Below are 13,026 nucleotides of genomic sequence, written 5' to 3'. Positions count from 1 at the left end.
TTTATTGACAACTGAAATCTTAATCTCCATGGAAAGTTTATCAATAATTTCATCAGTATCATTTGATAGTTTGTAACAAGTTTCTACTAAAGGTCTTTTCCCTTTATATTCACTAATATAAACCCAAATGGATTCAATCTCCTTGTATCTTTGATATCCTTAACTTTCTAAGAAAGTTCTCTTATCAGAATCACCTATGTTTAACCATGTTTCAGTTATTCCCGTTTTATTAAAATTCTACATTCCTACCAGTGCTCTAAAGTCATCTAATACCTAATAGTAATAGTATTACAATAGTATTTGATTCTCTTCAGTGGACTCAGCAAATAGCCTGATGTGGTTTTGCTATAAGTAAACACACACACATATTACAACAGTAACAATTGAGCCTACTTTTATAACTGTTTCTATGCTCTTATTTTATGCTAAACTTTTCATTGTCTCTTATTCTTTTTGGATGTAGTTTATCTTGGCCCTTAGCACTGTCACGTCCTAGTTTAAAACTTCCCTTACAGCTTAGTTTACAACTGTAATTAATAAGCCAGCCTGCCTTGTTTAGTTTTAAACCGTCCATTCCAAAATGCTCACTTTCTCCACTGAACTGATCCCACAAATTCAACCAGTCAAGCTGCTTATCCTTACAAACTATTCTAAGCCTAACATTTAGTCCTAGTAACCTACTTATGAATTCATCCCTACAGTTAATTGTGGGAAGTATTCTTTACAAAATTAAGTTATGGCTTGTTTCTTTAAATGCCTTTTATTTATTTTTTTTTTTATTTATTATTTATTTATTTGCTCCTCTAACCTACCTTTTCCTATATCATTAACCCCTACAAGCCCCACAAAAACTGTGTCTCTGCTGTGGCTCTTTTATTATATCTCCTGCTCTGTCAGTTGTATTCTCCACCTGTGTTTCTGGGTAGCATAACTTGATTCTTTTTTCCCTATTTATCCTACAGGTTATCCTATCTACATATCTTGTCAAGGAATCACATATAACTATAACCTCCTTATCATCCACATCCTTCTTTGATCTGTCAGAGACTTGATTTTTTTTTCTTGCTTTATGTGACCTTCTATTCTCACTGCTGTATCTTTCAATCATCCTTTGTGCAAATGTAATTCTTCTTTGAAAATTTTATCATCTAGAATTTTAATTTAAGTTCTTAGTTAAAAAATAATTTAATTGGTAATTTTAGTTTCCTATATAAAGTCTAAGGAGACATTTGAAACTATATTTTCTTGATTTACTTGGTACCAGAACTGTGATATGAGATTGGAGAATCTTTTGTATCATGTTGAGTGAAAACATTTTGATTTTTGTTGAGCTTAACCTGATAGTTAATGTGTGATACTCTGAATGTGAAGGTCTATTGTTGACAACCTCTTGCCAAAATACTTACACAATGATTTAGGACTGTGAGTGCATTTAAAAAAATAGTCGAACCCTTCTGTTCCACAAACCCTTTAACCAGTGTTGACAATATATACATCTTTCAATAGCAAAATTTTCAAAAGAAGAAAAAAAATGCATATAGTTTTAAATATTCTTTTAAAGTTTCACAGTTTCTGAAATTTATCTTTTTTTTTCAACTCTGTTTGCGCAGGATTTACAACAAAAAATGATGGTTACACTATATTAAATTTAAATCTGGGTATTTTCCAACAAAAGTTTAAAATTTTGCTGTTACAATCAGTCTGTAGTAGTTACAGATGTAAATTGAACAGGAGATGTTTGACAGTGTTTTTAGGTTATGTGATGTAAGGAGTTTTGTATTATTCATATTTTTTGTAATTCTTTATTTTGGGTCTCCATTCTTTGCCCTCATTGCTAGTTGATAGTATTCTCCCTTTCAGCCGTAGCTTGATCTACTGTTACACATATTAACAGGAAGAAAGACTTGAAAGAATTTGGAGACTTTTTGTTTTATATACTAATGAAACTTATGAGTGTATGGGAAACAAAATTAAAAGATGGAAACTTATGACTTAGTCATAAAATGGTAAAGACATTAGCTTTTCTTTACAAATATTTTAATGATTTTCTTCCTGTCAGTATTTATTTTATGATACTCTCTACATATTATAATTCTTTTAGGTTAAAATGTAGTAGAAGTAGAAAATATGTGAGGGTTAAATAATTTGTATTTTGTTCACATAGTGTTGTCAAACATTTAAATAATTCAAACTTAAATCTTTATGCAGAAATAAAAGCAAAAGTCTGGTATAAACTATCATAATGTATACAAATAGGACATTGCATTAGATCTCTGCCATCAGTGATTAAAGACATTGATAATGAGTCACTTTAAGTAAGTTACACTAAAGGGGAGTATTACTCATGGTGAAGGAAGTTAGAAAATTGTTAGTATTTTTTAAACATTACATCACCAAGAGTACATAGTTCTCATTTTTTGTTGATGACGAGAAACCCACTTGGAATAAAAATGTATCTCAGAACAGCTGGTATGGGTGTTAACACTTTTATTGATAAGCAGAGAACAATGTTTTGACCTAGGCCAGCTATTCTGAGATACATTGTTTTCATTTTATTACATTAATGTTAAATGATAGAGACTGGATATCTCTCATATTAAAATATTTATCTTTGGCAAACTGTCAACTTTTTTTTTGAAACTTTGCTATGTTAAAAGCTCCAAATAAATTGAAAAAAGATCAAAACTAAATAGATGTCTATAGTCCTCTTCATTTTTACTTTTGTGTTCATTATGCATATTTTATGATCTTGTATGCATTAAGTTTTATGAACCTATACACATTTATTTTAATTTCCTTACATTTAATACTTCATTATGGTTTATGAAGATCAAAAGCTTGAATATATGAGGTGGTACAATTTAAGATTAATTATGTCACTACAGAAACTTTATTAAACTTGCATTAAAGTTAGGAAGGTATATATAAGTGCCTGAATGATTTTGTTAGGCTTTACATAGGTATTTCATATATATTAGCAAAAACATTTTATCTTATAAAGTTATTCTGCAGATAACAGAGGATTAACAGTCATTTAGCTGATCTAGATTATTAAGTCACACTATGTGTAAACATTAATTAATAATTTAATAAATAAGTTATCAAATCATAAGATTGTGTCTTTACACACGCATTTTCATAAAACTAATCTTTCAGGGTGTACTGTGTAGAACACTTCAGGGGCATGGTCACTGGGTGAACACATTGGCACTTAATACAGACTATATCATCAGAACAGGAGCATTTGACCCTACCCTAAAGGCTATCTCTTGCATAGATTTGTCTGATTCAGGTTTGTAAATATCAACTGTGTGTGAAATTTAATGTTTTTCACTACATTTTATATCTTTTCTGTAACAAAATATCCAAATTTCACTGATGTTACTTGTAGTTTAAGAATAATTTTCACACAACACTCCTCTTCAAACTTATTCATTATATGCAGCAAATGAGAAGTTCCTTAAAGTTGTTGGATGATATTTTCTGGATTTTGTTAACTAGGTGGTTAATAGTGCATTGTGTTAAAAGATTAACTATTCCACTCTGAGATAACCTCCAATGCTTGTATGATATTGTTAGTTTGAAATGCATGCGTAAGAAAAGATTCTTGCTTTTAATTTTTGATGTAGATTGTATTCTGTATTCCTTTTTTTTTTCAATAGGTGTTTTTGTTCATATAAAATCAATTTATTGTGTATAATTGAAAATATATGTACACATTGGTCATTTTTGTAGTTGAGTGACTCGGCTATTATGAAATTTATGATTCCATAGTAATTTTTTATTTTTGTAGGTCATGCAGTAGGCATTTCTGTAGACAGTGTATATATATATATAGTCTTTATTTTAAAAAGGAAGATTGCAAGTGTGGATTTTCTTGAAAAATTCATTTGTAAATCAGCTAAATTTTTGTACTAAGAAATGTACGTTAATATAAAAATGATTTGAAATTGTTAATTTCATAAAAATAAAATGTTCATTTTGTATTGTCTTGACCAATACATGTTTTACATATATCTATTAAGATGTACTTGTAAGTTAATTATTATGTAATTTTTCAGATTAGAATGCAAAGTTTATACTATTTTGTTTTACACCAAATAAGTTCAAACAAATTACGCAAAAATATTTGCCTGTATTTTAGAGTAAAATAAAGTTTATCTTTTTCATTGTACATATTAGTTGGAAATGTTTCATTGTCTCAAAAGGCTCAAAATTCTTGAGCCAAATATTGTACCACTTGTTAAGTGTCAATTTGTTTCATTCTATTTATCATTATAGAGCTTCAAGAAAAAGCTTTGGAAAGATTCCATTCAACAAAAGTAAGTTGTACAAATATTTATTACTTAACACCATTGACATCATAAAGCACCTTTGAAATGTTGGGTGAACACCTGCATATGAAAAGTATACTGGAATGGATAGCAATTGCCTGTTTAAAAAAGAAAACAAGTGTTAAGTATGTTGTTTCAAAAGTGTTCCATCCATAGTCTTTATTTTTTAATATTTTGTTAAATTTCTCTGATTCCTGAAAAGACTAAAACAAAAAGAAAGAAGCGTACACTTAATTACAAACAAATAAAATTTGTTCTGCATGTGATCTAGCTACATAGATCATTATTCAAAAAGTAATGAAAATAGTTAACTTAATGTATCTTTCTTATTTATGATGATTAGGATTAATTTGATTCATGAGTTGGGTTGCCTTGCTGTTAGTGATAATTTTGGCCATAATCCCAATAATACTTCATGAGATTTGGCCAACTTAAGATATTTTGATTAGTTCTAAGTTCACATAGTAAGCTAACAAATGTATAAATAAAAAAGTTATTTTATGTGCTAAAACCTGCCTATATAAATAATTTAATTACCATACATTATTTCCAATAAGTTTAGAAGAATATCATTAACTGTTTTGTTAAACATTTTTAGTCTTTTAGAAATTTTTTCATGTTCTCTGGCTGATAACTAAATAAAGTATAATTATAAATAGATAGTAAATTGTTAAAGCTCTCAAGTTTGAATTTGGATAAACAAAAAAGAAGGAAAGAATAGCCCTAGCAATAACTATTGTAAATTGATTAGGTTTTTAAGTGTTATGTTGCTTTAAAAGAATAAATTTTGTGCTTAGAGTATTTGGTCAACTTAAGAAAGCTAGACCTAAGAAGATACTAGAGATGAAATATAGACAGTGATATGCAATACTAATACAAACAAGTCTAATTATTTGATCTTTATCATTTGATAGAAAATGTTACATTTCTTACAAGAAACTGTTAGATCTGTAAGTGTTTCATCAAGATTTGTATGTTTATAAATATTTTAGGGTGGAGAACCTGAAAGGTTGGTATCTGGTTCAGATGACTTTACATTGTTTTTGTGGCTACCTGAAACAGATAAAAAACCTCTAACAAGAATGACTGGACATCAGCAGTTGGTCAACGATGTCAAATTTTCTCCAGACTTGAGGTTTATTGCAAGTGCATCTTTTGATAAGTCCATCAAGTTATGGGATGCTAAGACAGGAAAGTGAGTTGAATTTTATATTTTGGCTTATTTAATAATTACAATGTTTTAGTTTTTTTTAGTATAGTGTAATCCCACAGATGGTCATATTGGATAATAGCATTCCAAGAATTCTAACAGGTTTGAAGTAGTCATTGAAACAAAGGAATTTCATGAAATTTCTACTGTTAATGGTGGCAATCATTACCGAAGTAAAACCTTATTTTTGTAAGTTTTATTACTGCAAAATACCAGACTTTAACAAATAGTTTAATCAAATTTTTTTAGCCACTAAAACTATAAAACAATAACTTTTACAGCAAAGGAGTGTTTGCTTTTATTTAACCCACTACTAATATTCACCTAAATCATATGTTATTTGTAAAGGAATTTTTAGACATCTTGCCGAGTTTTCACTTTCTAAAGTTTGAAAATTAGCTAAGTTTTCTATTTACAGTGGAACAAATTGGTATTTACATAACTAATGTAATTTAGGTAGATTGGTTTTTATTCCCAAATTTATTAAGTTTTGACATTCTTTGGTTTTCTCCAGTATAGAAACACACACACATGTATATTTATATATAATAATATAATTTATATAAATATATGCATATATTAGCCCAAAAGTTTGAAATTGAAACAGGTAGATAATTTAAGTTCCATTCTTTAAATTAATTTTAAGTTGATTTTTATTAACATGTATTTCTTCTTTCTTATATGAAAAATCATATTGATTACATTAATGAAGAAAAGACAGAAACAAGAAATGGAAAAAATTGTGTATATTTGAGACTTTGAAAAAAGTAGAATTATTTACATTAACAAGTAGATAGTTTGAACAACAGCTGTAAGTTTGTAATTCAACATATATATGTATAAGCTGTTAATTGAATAATGGACATTGGTTTGTTTTTTTTCTTCACCAAGGTATCTAGCTGGTTTAAGAGGCCATGTCCAGGCTGTTTACCAGATCTCATGGTCATCTGACAGTCGACTGTTAGTTAGTGGAAGTGCAGATTCCACACTGAAAGTGTGGGATTTAAAAACCAAAAAGTTGCAAATTGATCTCCCAGGGCATGCAGATGAAGTAAGTTTTAAAGTTGTGTAATATAAGAGAATGTGGTAATAAAAAATGTGCAAGTTTTAGTATGATATTGTGTGAAAAATTATTGATACAATGTCTCTCAGCTACTTTGGATGTAAGAAGTAATATAAAGCACTGGAATATGATATATGTACCCCAGCTGGTGACTTAATAAAGTGTTACTGTAAATGGATAGTTAGTTGTTAAGGCTGTGAAATTTTAATTTGAATAAACAAAGGAACAGTTCTGTATATATACATGTGAAAGAAGTTGTGTTACTATTGTACAACACTTTAGCTGAATCGGTAATTTAAAAAGAACAAAACAAAATTAAGGAAAATATTTCGCTATAATTTTTTCATTTTATTAGTTCGTGATGAAAGCACTTGGTTTGATTTGTAACTCACAAAAATTAGGTTGCTTTATTATTTTCTTGAATCCTTTGGGTGGCCTAACTAATCACATGAAGATTGTGTATGTTTTGTTGTCCAAAAGTAAACTGTATAAGCTAATTGTCTTTGCTTTCTGATTCCCATATTTAAAACAAGTAATTTCACTTTCAGAAGATATTACATTTCCGAGACTTGAAGTAGCTATAGAAGCATTTGTTTATGTGCATGCTAAGTGAGTCTGTTACACAACATGTTTTGTAGATTCAGCATGTTTACTGCTACTTTGGCAGTGTTTTTATGGCTCCAGATTCCTTTGACTCACTTTTAGTGTTATGGAATTTGCTTGAGCAATTATTGTCAAAGTATTTCTGTGCAAGTGGAGATTTTATTAGCTATATCATTGTTTTACTAAAAACATAATTGTTTTGTTTTAAGCATTTCAAAAGAAAATTTAAAGGGAAATTTATTGAAAATTATAAAAATTTGATTTTTTTTTTTGAAAGTAAGAAAATGGCAACTTGATGCTGCTTACATTTTTGTATTGTAATCTTTCTATCTGCTTTATTGACATCGTTTTGCTTGTTTTGAAAAAGTCACTCAAATTCCTGGTATTAATGTAATTAGTCATCAATGTTAGCAGATTACTGTACTCTGTAGTAAGTCTATTTGTGCAATTCTTAACATGTTTATAGTTATATGAGCCAAGAACCCTAACAAAGTATTCCTAAGAAGTATTCTTAAATTATCTTTAAGTTAAAGCATAAGATTTGTATTTTAGACCAGTATCTAAACCATATTTTATTGTAGTCTACTTATTTTAATTATTTTTGCTCAATAACAGAATTTGTAATGTTCTTTGATAACTAGTGTTATCCTATAAAATTCTGAAATAACAGTACTTATATTTTTTATTTTAATATTTTTCTTGGCTACAAAATGAAAAATGCTCATTTGCAAGACATGCTTCACATGTGAAATACTTAAATATTCTATAGAGTATGAAAATTATTTCTTGGTACATGCTTAAAATTGACAGTAAGTTAAAAACAAAACTTTCTTCTAGGTATATGCTGTAGATTGGAGTCCTGATGGGCTTAGAGTGGCTAGTGGTGGAAAAGACAAAGTACTGAAGCTGTAAGTATTTTTAACAGTACATTAATTCATGTTGCAAGGTGGATATTTTGAAATCAAGTAAAAATGTGCTTCATTTAAACAACAATAATAATATATATTAGTTATACAGTTGTTACGTACGGTACTTATTGGTTAATTTATTGTAATAGCAACAGAACAATAATTAGTAATTCAAAGCATAGTGATTTCATTCTCTGTGTTATTATAACCTCTACTGTCATTTTATTTCAGGTGGAGAAGATAACTATGCAGATTATATGAAATCACTTTTATATTTCTGTAAATAAATCAGAATTAAATAATGTCATGGTTTCACTTGATTGGTGGTCAGTTATTACTCAGTGAACTCATCTTAACCTTCAAAAGATTTGAAAATTAAAGAGAAACAATTTCTAACTTCTTTATTTTAGAACGAAACATATGGATCATGTATCTGGCTGAGGAATGTCAAAAACATGTATAAATAGGAAATTCAAAAATAATTTTGTCTGTGTTTGTGCAATATGCAAAATCTGTTTTGAAAATTAATGAAAAGAACCTATACCTTTTAAGACCTGTTTTCATCTGTTTGTACATCAACTAAAATAAATTTTGTTTGTCCTCATATGTAACTATTCTTTCTAAGGCAGTACCTCACCTCTTCACACAGACTTAGCATTTTCCTTACATGACTGTCAAGGATTTGCATACCACTAGCTTAAGACAGTTTCAAAGGACTTAATGAGAATTGTGCTGCATTAGAATTTAGTCATGTGACAAAGGCCTCAGCCATAAGGAGGGCAATACACCTCCATGTACATTTGTTCAGGCTTCATTCTTCTTCTTGGCATTGTAGTGATCAGACTTTAATTTTTTTGGATTTGCATCATTAATGAAACTACGTTATTTGTTTACTTTGGCTTGTTTTTCAAAAGCTTTAATTTTTTTTATTGCACATTCAAAATGGTGATTTATAGTAAGTCCTGAGAAAGTTATTTGCTCCACACTGTAGCCTCATATCTGCTGTGGCTTTATGAGCTTTTTTACCTGTCATGGTCATTGTAATTATTGTTCATTGTATTGTGGATTACCCCATGCTTACTTGAGCTTCTTACTCCTGCCCCATTGGTCAAATTTCTGTTTACTCAGTTGAGAATGACCTTCACCAGTTTGCTTTGAGGAGTACTTTACCATTCATGAAACAATCTTAACCATCCTTTCTCTTTTTTTTTCTGGATTTCATTCTCAGGTGTGTTCATTTCCTTGTATTTTGCCTGGGTTCTTTATCAAATGTTTACTTTATCACTCCTTGACCCATGTTTCTTGGTATAAGGTTGTCTTTAAAAGTATTACTCTCTCCTTTCTCATGCCTGAATGCATTGTCCCCCTTACATTTGTGACTCTTTTCATTCTGATTCATTGACTTTCTTCCTTATTTTTTCTCACTTCCATTTAATTGGTATCTATCTGACCAGTTTGGCTAGTGAGTTTTTCCCCTTCAATTTCACTTTCTGAGTCCCTGTTTTTACATTTTTGTCCTCTTTCTTTGCCTTCCTGTATTTCTCCTAACTCCATTTTTTATCTGAGGTATTTCCTTATGCCTCAGATGGGTCTCCACAGATCTTTCTTCCTTTGTCTTTTGTCCTGTTCCCATCCTCAGCTCTGCCATTTCTTCCCCTGCTTTGGGCACTCACTGTGCTCTTTATCTACTCCTTCCTTTTTGGTGTGTACATATTGTTTGTCTGGTTCCATTTTTTGCTCAGTTGTTATCAGCGAAGTTCCGTTTTTCCTGGTAACATGGACTGATGTTACATGACTTCTGTTTTCATTATCTTCTTAGGATTTTCCTCTCTCTCAGCTTTACCCTTTGCTACTATTTTTTGTCTCTTTCAGCCTTCTACTTGTCTTCCCATTCCAGTTCCAGACTTTCTTCTTTTTCACATATGCCCTCTTACAGACATCTGGTTTGTCACTCTTTTTAACATTTGCTACCATACATACATGATCCTGTTGATACCCATCTTTTCTGTTGTTGGTTTTAATTTCTGCAGGCAGCTGTTCTTCTTTCCTTCTCTCTTCAGCCCAAATTATTATCTCTTTTTATCTGTTCTGCAGTCAGCTATGGTTGATGCATTGGGCACCTTTCCTCATGTCTTTTAACCTGTTATACCTTTGTTTTCTCTGTTCTGTCCATTGTTTTTGCATTTTTCCTTTCCTTGTTCTTTCCTTCACTTCAGTATCAGTCCCTCTTGCATTTTTTGGTATCATGAGGCCATTTGTTGCTATATTCACAGCCTGACATGACTTTCCTTATTGAACTGTTTACCTCTGTTAGCCCATTTCTTGTTCTTTCCTCATCTCCTATCTTTTTGTTATGGTAGCATCTTGGTTGAGGGTGGAGAGAATTTTATCCTGTGATCTCAGCCCTTGGTTGTGCTCATTTAATATTAAGTACTTTTGAGCAATTTCTTTCACTTGTCTCAACTGAGTTTGGCCTTCTCCATTTCACCTTCAAATTACAGCATGTCTTGTTACTTGGCATTACATTCAGACCTCTGGCTTCCTGGAAACCACTGCTTCCTTTCCTGCATGCGTTTGTGTGTCTCATATTGTAGACCTATGAACTCATAGCCTGTTTTTTTTTTCTTTTAAGGCCCATTGCCCTCTTTTGTGAGCCTTCTTAAAGAATTGTCATTGTGACTGGGACATGCCTGTGCTATTTTTTGCTTTCTGTTACCACTCTTCATTCTATACCTCTCCCTTCTTCAATCTTTCTAAAGTATGTTGCTAAAGGCTGGGAAAGACTTGTGATATTTGGACAGCCATGTATCTACTTCATGTCACTGTCCCAACCTTCTCATTGTTCATGTTCCACTTTCTCCCTTCACTGGTGGAATCACTATTCGGTCATGCTTTCCTCTAGTCTTACACTCTTTCTGCACAGATAGATCCTCATCTTCCCTTCATGGTTCATCCATACCCTGAATCTTCATTTATCCATACCCTGAAACCCCCTCTTTACTTCCAGGTTCTCATTCCTTCTATGCTTACCAATGGGTAAAGCCATCAACTCCTCTGGTTGACATGTTAATTTTAGATATGGATGATTGCAGACTCTTGCAAATATTTTCACAGCTGATTCCCCTACCTCTTTCATACACTTGCATCACTTCTTTCGTCTTAGGAAAAGCTCCTCTCTTCCAGATAAGCATATGGCCACTATCCACACATTCATTACTTTACCAAAAATCCTCATTAAAGCAGGATAATGAAAGTGCTCAAACCATCAGGTTTACCTGAATCTGTGTTTGCCCACTGTGAGATGGGAGTGTTCTGTAACACCACATGCAATATCCTTGTAGACTATATATATTTATTTAATTGTTTGATCCAGACATACCTGTTCCATGGATTATAGTGGAAAGAAGTGGCACTTGCACTTCCCTATAGGAATTACCTAAGTTACCCTACTTATCAAGTGGAGCATAGTGACCTTTGTCACTTACCAGGTCCTGGGATGGTGAACCATGAAGATTTCTCACTGATTGAACTCAACTATGGGGATGCTTAAAAAAAAAAAAAAAAAGAGTACACTGTGGTGAGAAGTGAGGAGTTACTGACCTTGTTAGTATAGTGCAGATCAACTGTAGAGTTGAGATTAAAGTCTGTTTGGTTAAGCTGAGATAAGAGGTTTGCCTTAAGATGCCTATTATATATACATATATGATATATTCTCCTTCTGCAGCCAGTTTCTATTCAGTGAAGTTGTTGAATGCACTTTATACTAGTCCAAAGTGTGTTAATATACTGCACTAGTCCCACAGTGAGAGTCTGACAGAGGAGTTGATGAATGCACTCTATATTAGTCCAGAATCTGTTAATATGTTACACTGATCCCACAGTGAGAGTCTGACAGAGGAGTTGAGGGGTGCATATGCTATACAGATTTTTGGTGTCCTACAAACATGCTCTCTTTCCACAACTGGAGTCTGTCCCGTTGAGGTGAGCACACAAGTTATGGTCTGAATGGACCCCAACCATATTATATATATTATTTATCCAACAACAAATACTCAGATGGTCATATTCCCATTCTGCCCAGAGAATATCCTGGACATGACAAGGTACAGTCACCCACGTGTATGTCCATGTGTAGCCTCTGCCATTTGGTGTGATATCCCATATGCCTCCTTTGGGCACTTACCAAAGGTAGCTCATCTAAGTAAATTTTGCACTGGTTTCTCTGCCACTTCGTTGTGGAATTTTAGCAAAATCTGTGAGAGGTGTGCAGTCTTCTCAAAAGTTAATTCCCTTACCTGAGGTTACATTTCTGTTAAATATCTCTTCACACATTTCTCCTCACTTATGGTGCACATCGTCTTTCTTACTTCATTAAAAATGAAGTTTACACAAGTGCGTAGAGAGAGTTATTGCACATGAAACTTTATAGCATGATTGCATCATTATGTAGTAGTGCAATTCACAGGAAATTAGGTAGGTGTTGCCTCAAGGCTAGTGACATATAAATATCTTTGGTAAATGCACAAAGAATGTAGCTAAATCTGTGAGAAAAGGTTAGTATCTATGGGTAATACACTTTCAATTAAGGAAAGTATTAATGTTCTAAAATTGTATCAGTTATCTCTAGGTAATGGTAATTGCTCAAAAATTGAAAACAGTAGTTCAAAGAAACTGAATAATGGAATGATATTTCATATCATTTGGTGCAGTACTGCATCTCAAGTAGCAAGTATGTATTTTGTATTCTTTTTTATTGTGGGAAATTATTTGATATCCAATAAAACAATATAAGAAACAACAAATTAGTTTATTGCTTATATAAATTTTATACGTTGAAATAGACCAAAACATTTGAAGTGTAGATAATATGAAATTTGGCATGAATAAAATGTTTGCTCCACTCAGAAG

The 13,026-nt window shown here is 31.6% G+C and overlaps 1 protein-coding gene across 1 annotated transcript in view; it reads left to right on the top strand.

Annotated features, from left to right (window-relative positions):
* Nle (notchless protein homolog 1) overlaps positions 1 to 8,433 on the top strand; it is a 30,131-nt gene extending 21,698 nt beyond the window's left edge. Inside the window, exons 8-13 of the mRNA XM_076478206.1 lie at positions 3,157 to 3,292; positions 4,282 to 4,322; positions 5,327 to 5,529; positions 6,436 to 6,595; positions 8,048 to 8,118; positions 8,350 to 8,433. Coding sequence (XP_076334321.1) covers positions 3,157 to 3,292; positions 4,282 to 4,322; positions 5,327 to 5,529; positions 6,436 to 6,595; positions 8,048 to 8,118; positions 8,350 to 8,362 — 624 coding nt within the window. The 3' untranslated portion in view covers positions 8,363 to 8,433. The remainder of the gene's footprint in view (positions 1 to 3,156; positions 3,293 to 4,281; positions 4,323 to 5,326; positions 5,530 to 6,435; positions 6,596 to 8,047; positions 8,119 to 8,349) is intronic.
* The last annotated feature ends 4,593 nt before the right edge of the window (positions 8,434 to 13,026 follow it).

The sequence above is a fragment of the Tachypleus tridentatus genome, chromosome 13, assembly GCF_004210375.1.
Source record: "Tachypleus tridentatus isolate NWPU-2018 chromosome 13, ASM421037v1, whole genome shotgun sequence".
Classification (NCBI taxonomy): domain Eukaryota; kingdom Metazoa; phylum Arthropoda; class Merostomata; order Xiphosura; family Limulidae; genus Tachypleus; species Tachypleus tridentatus.
This window is presented reverse-complemented; position numbering and strand designations above follow the sequence as displayed.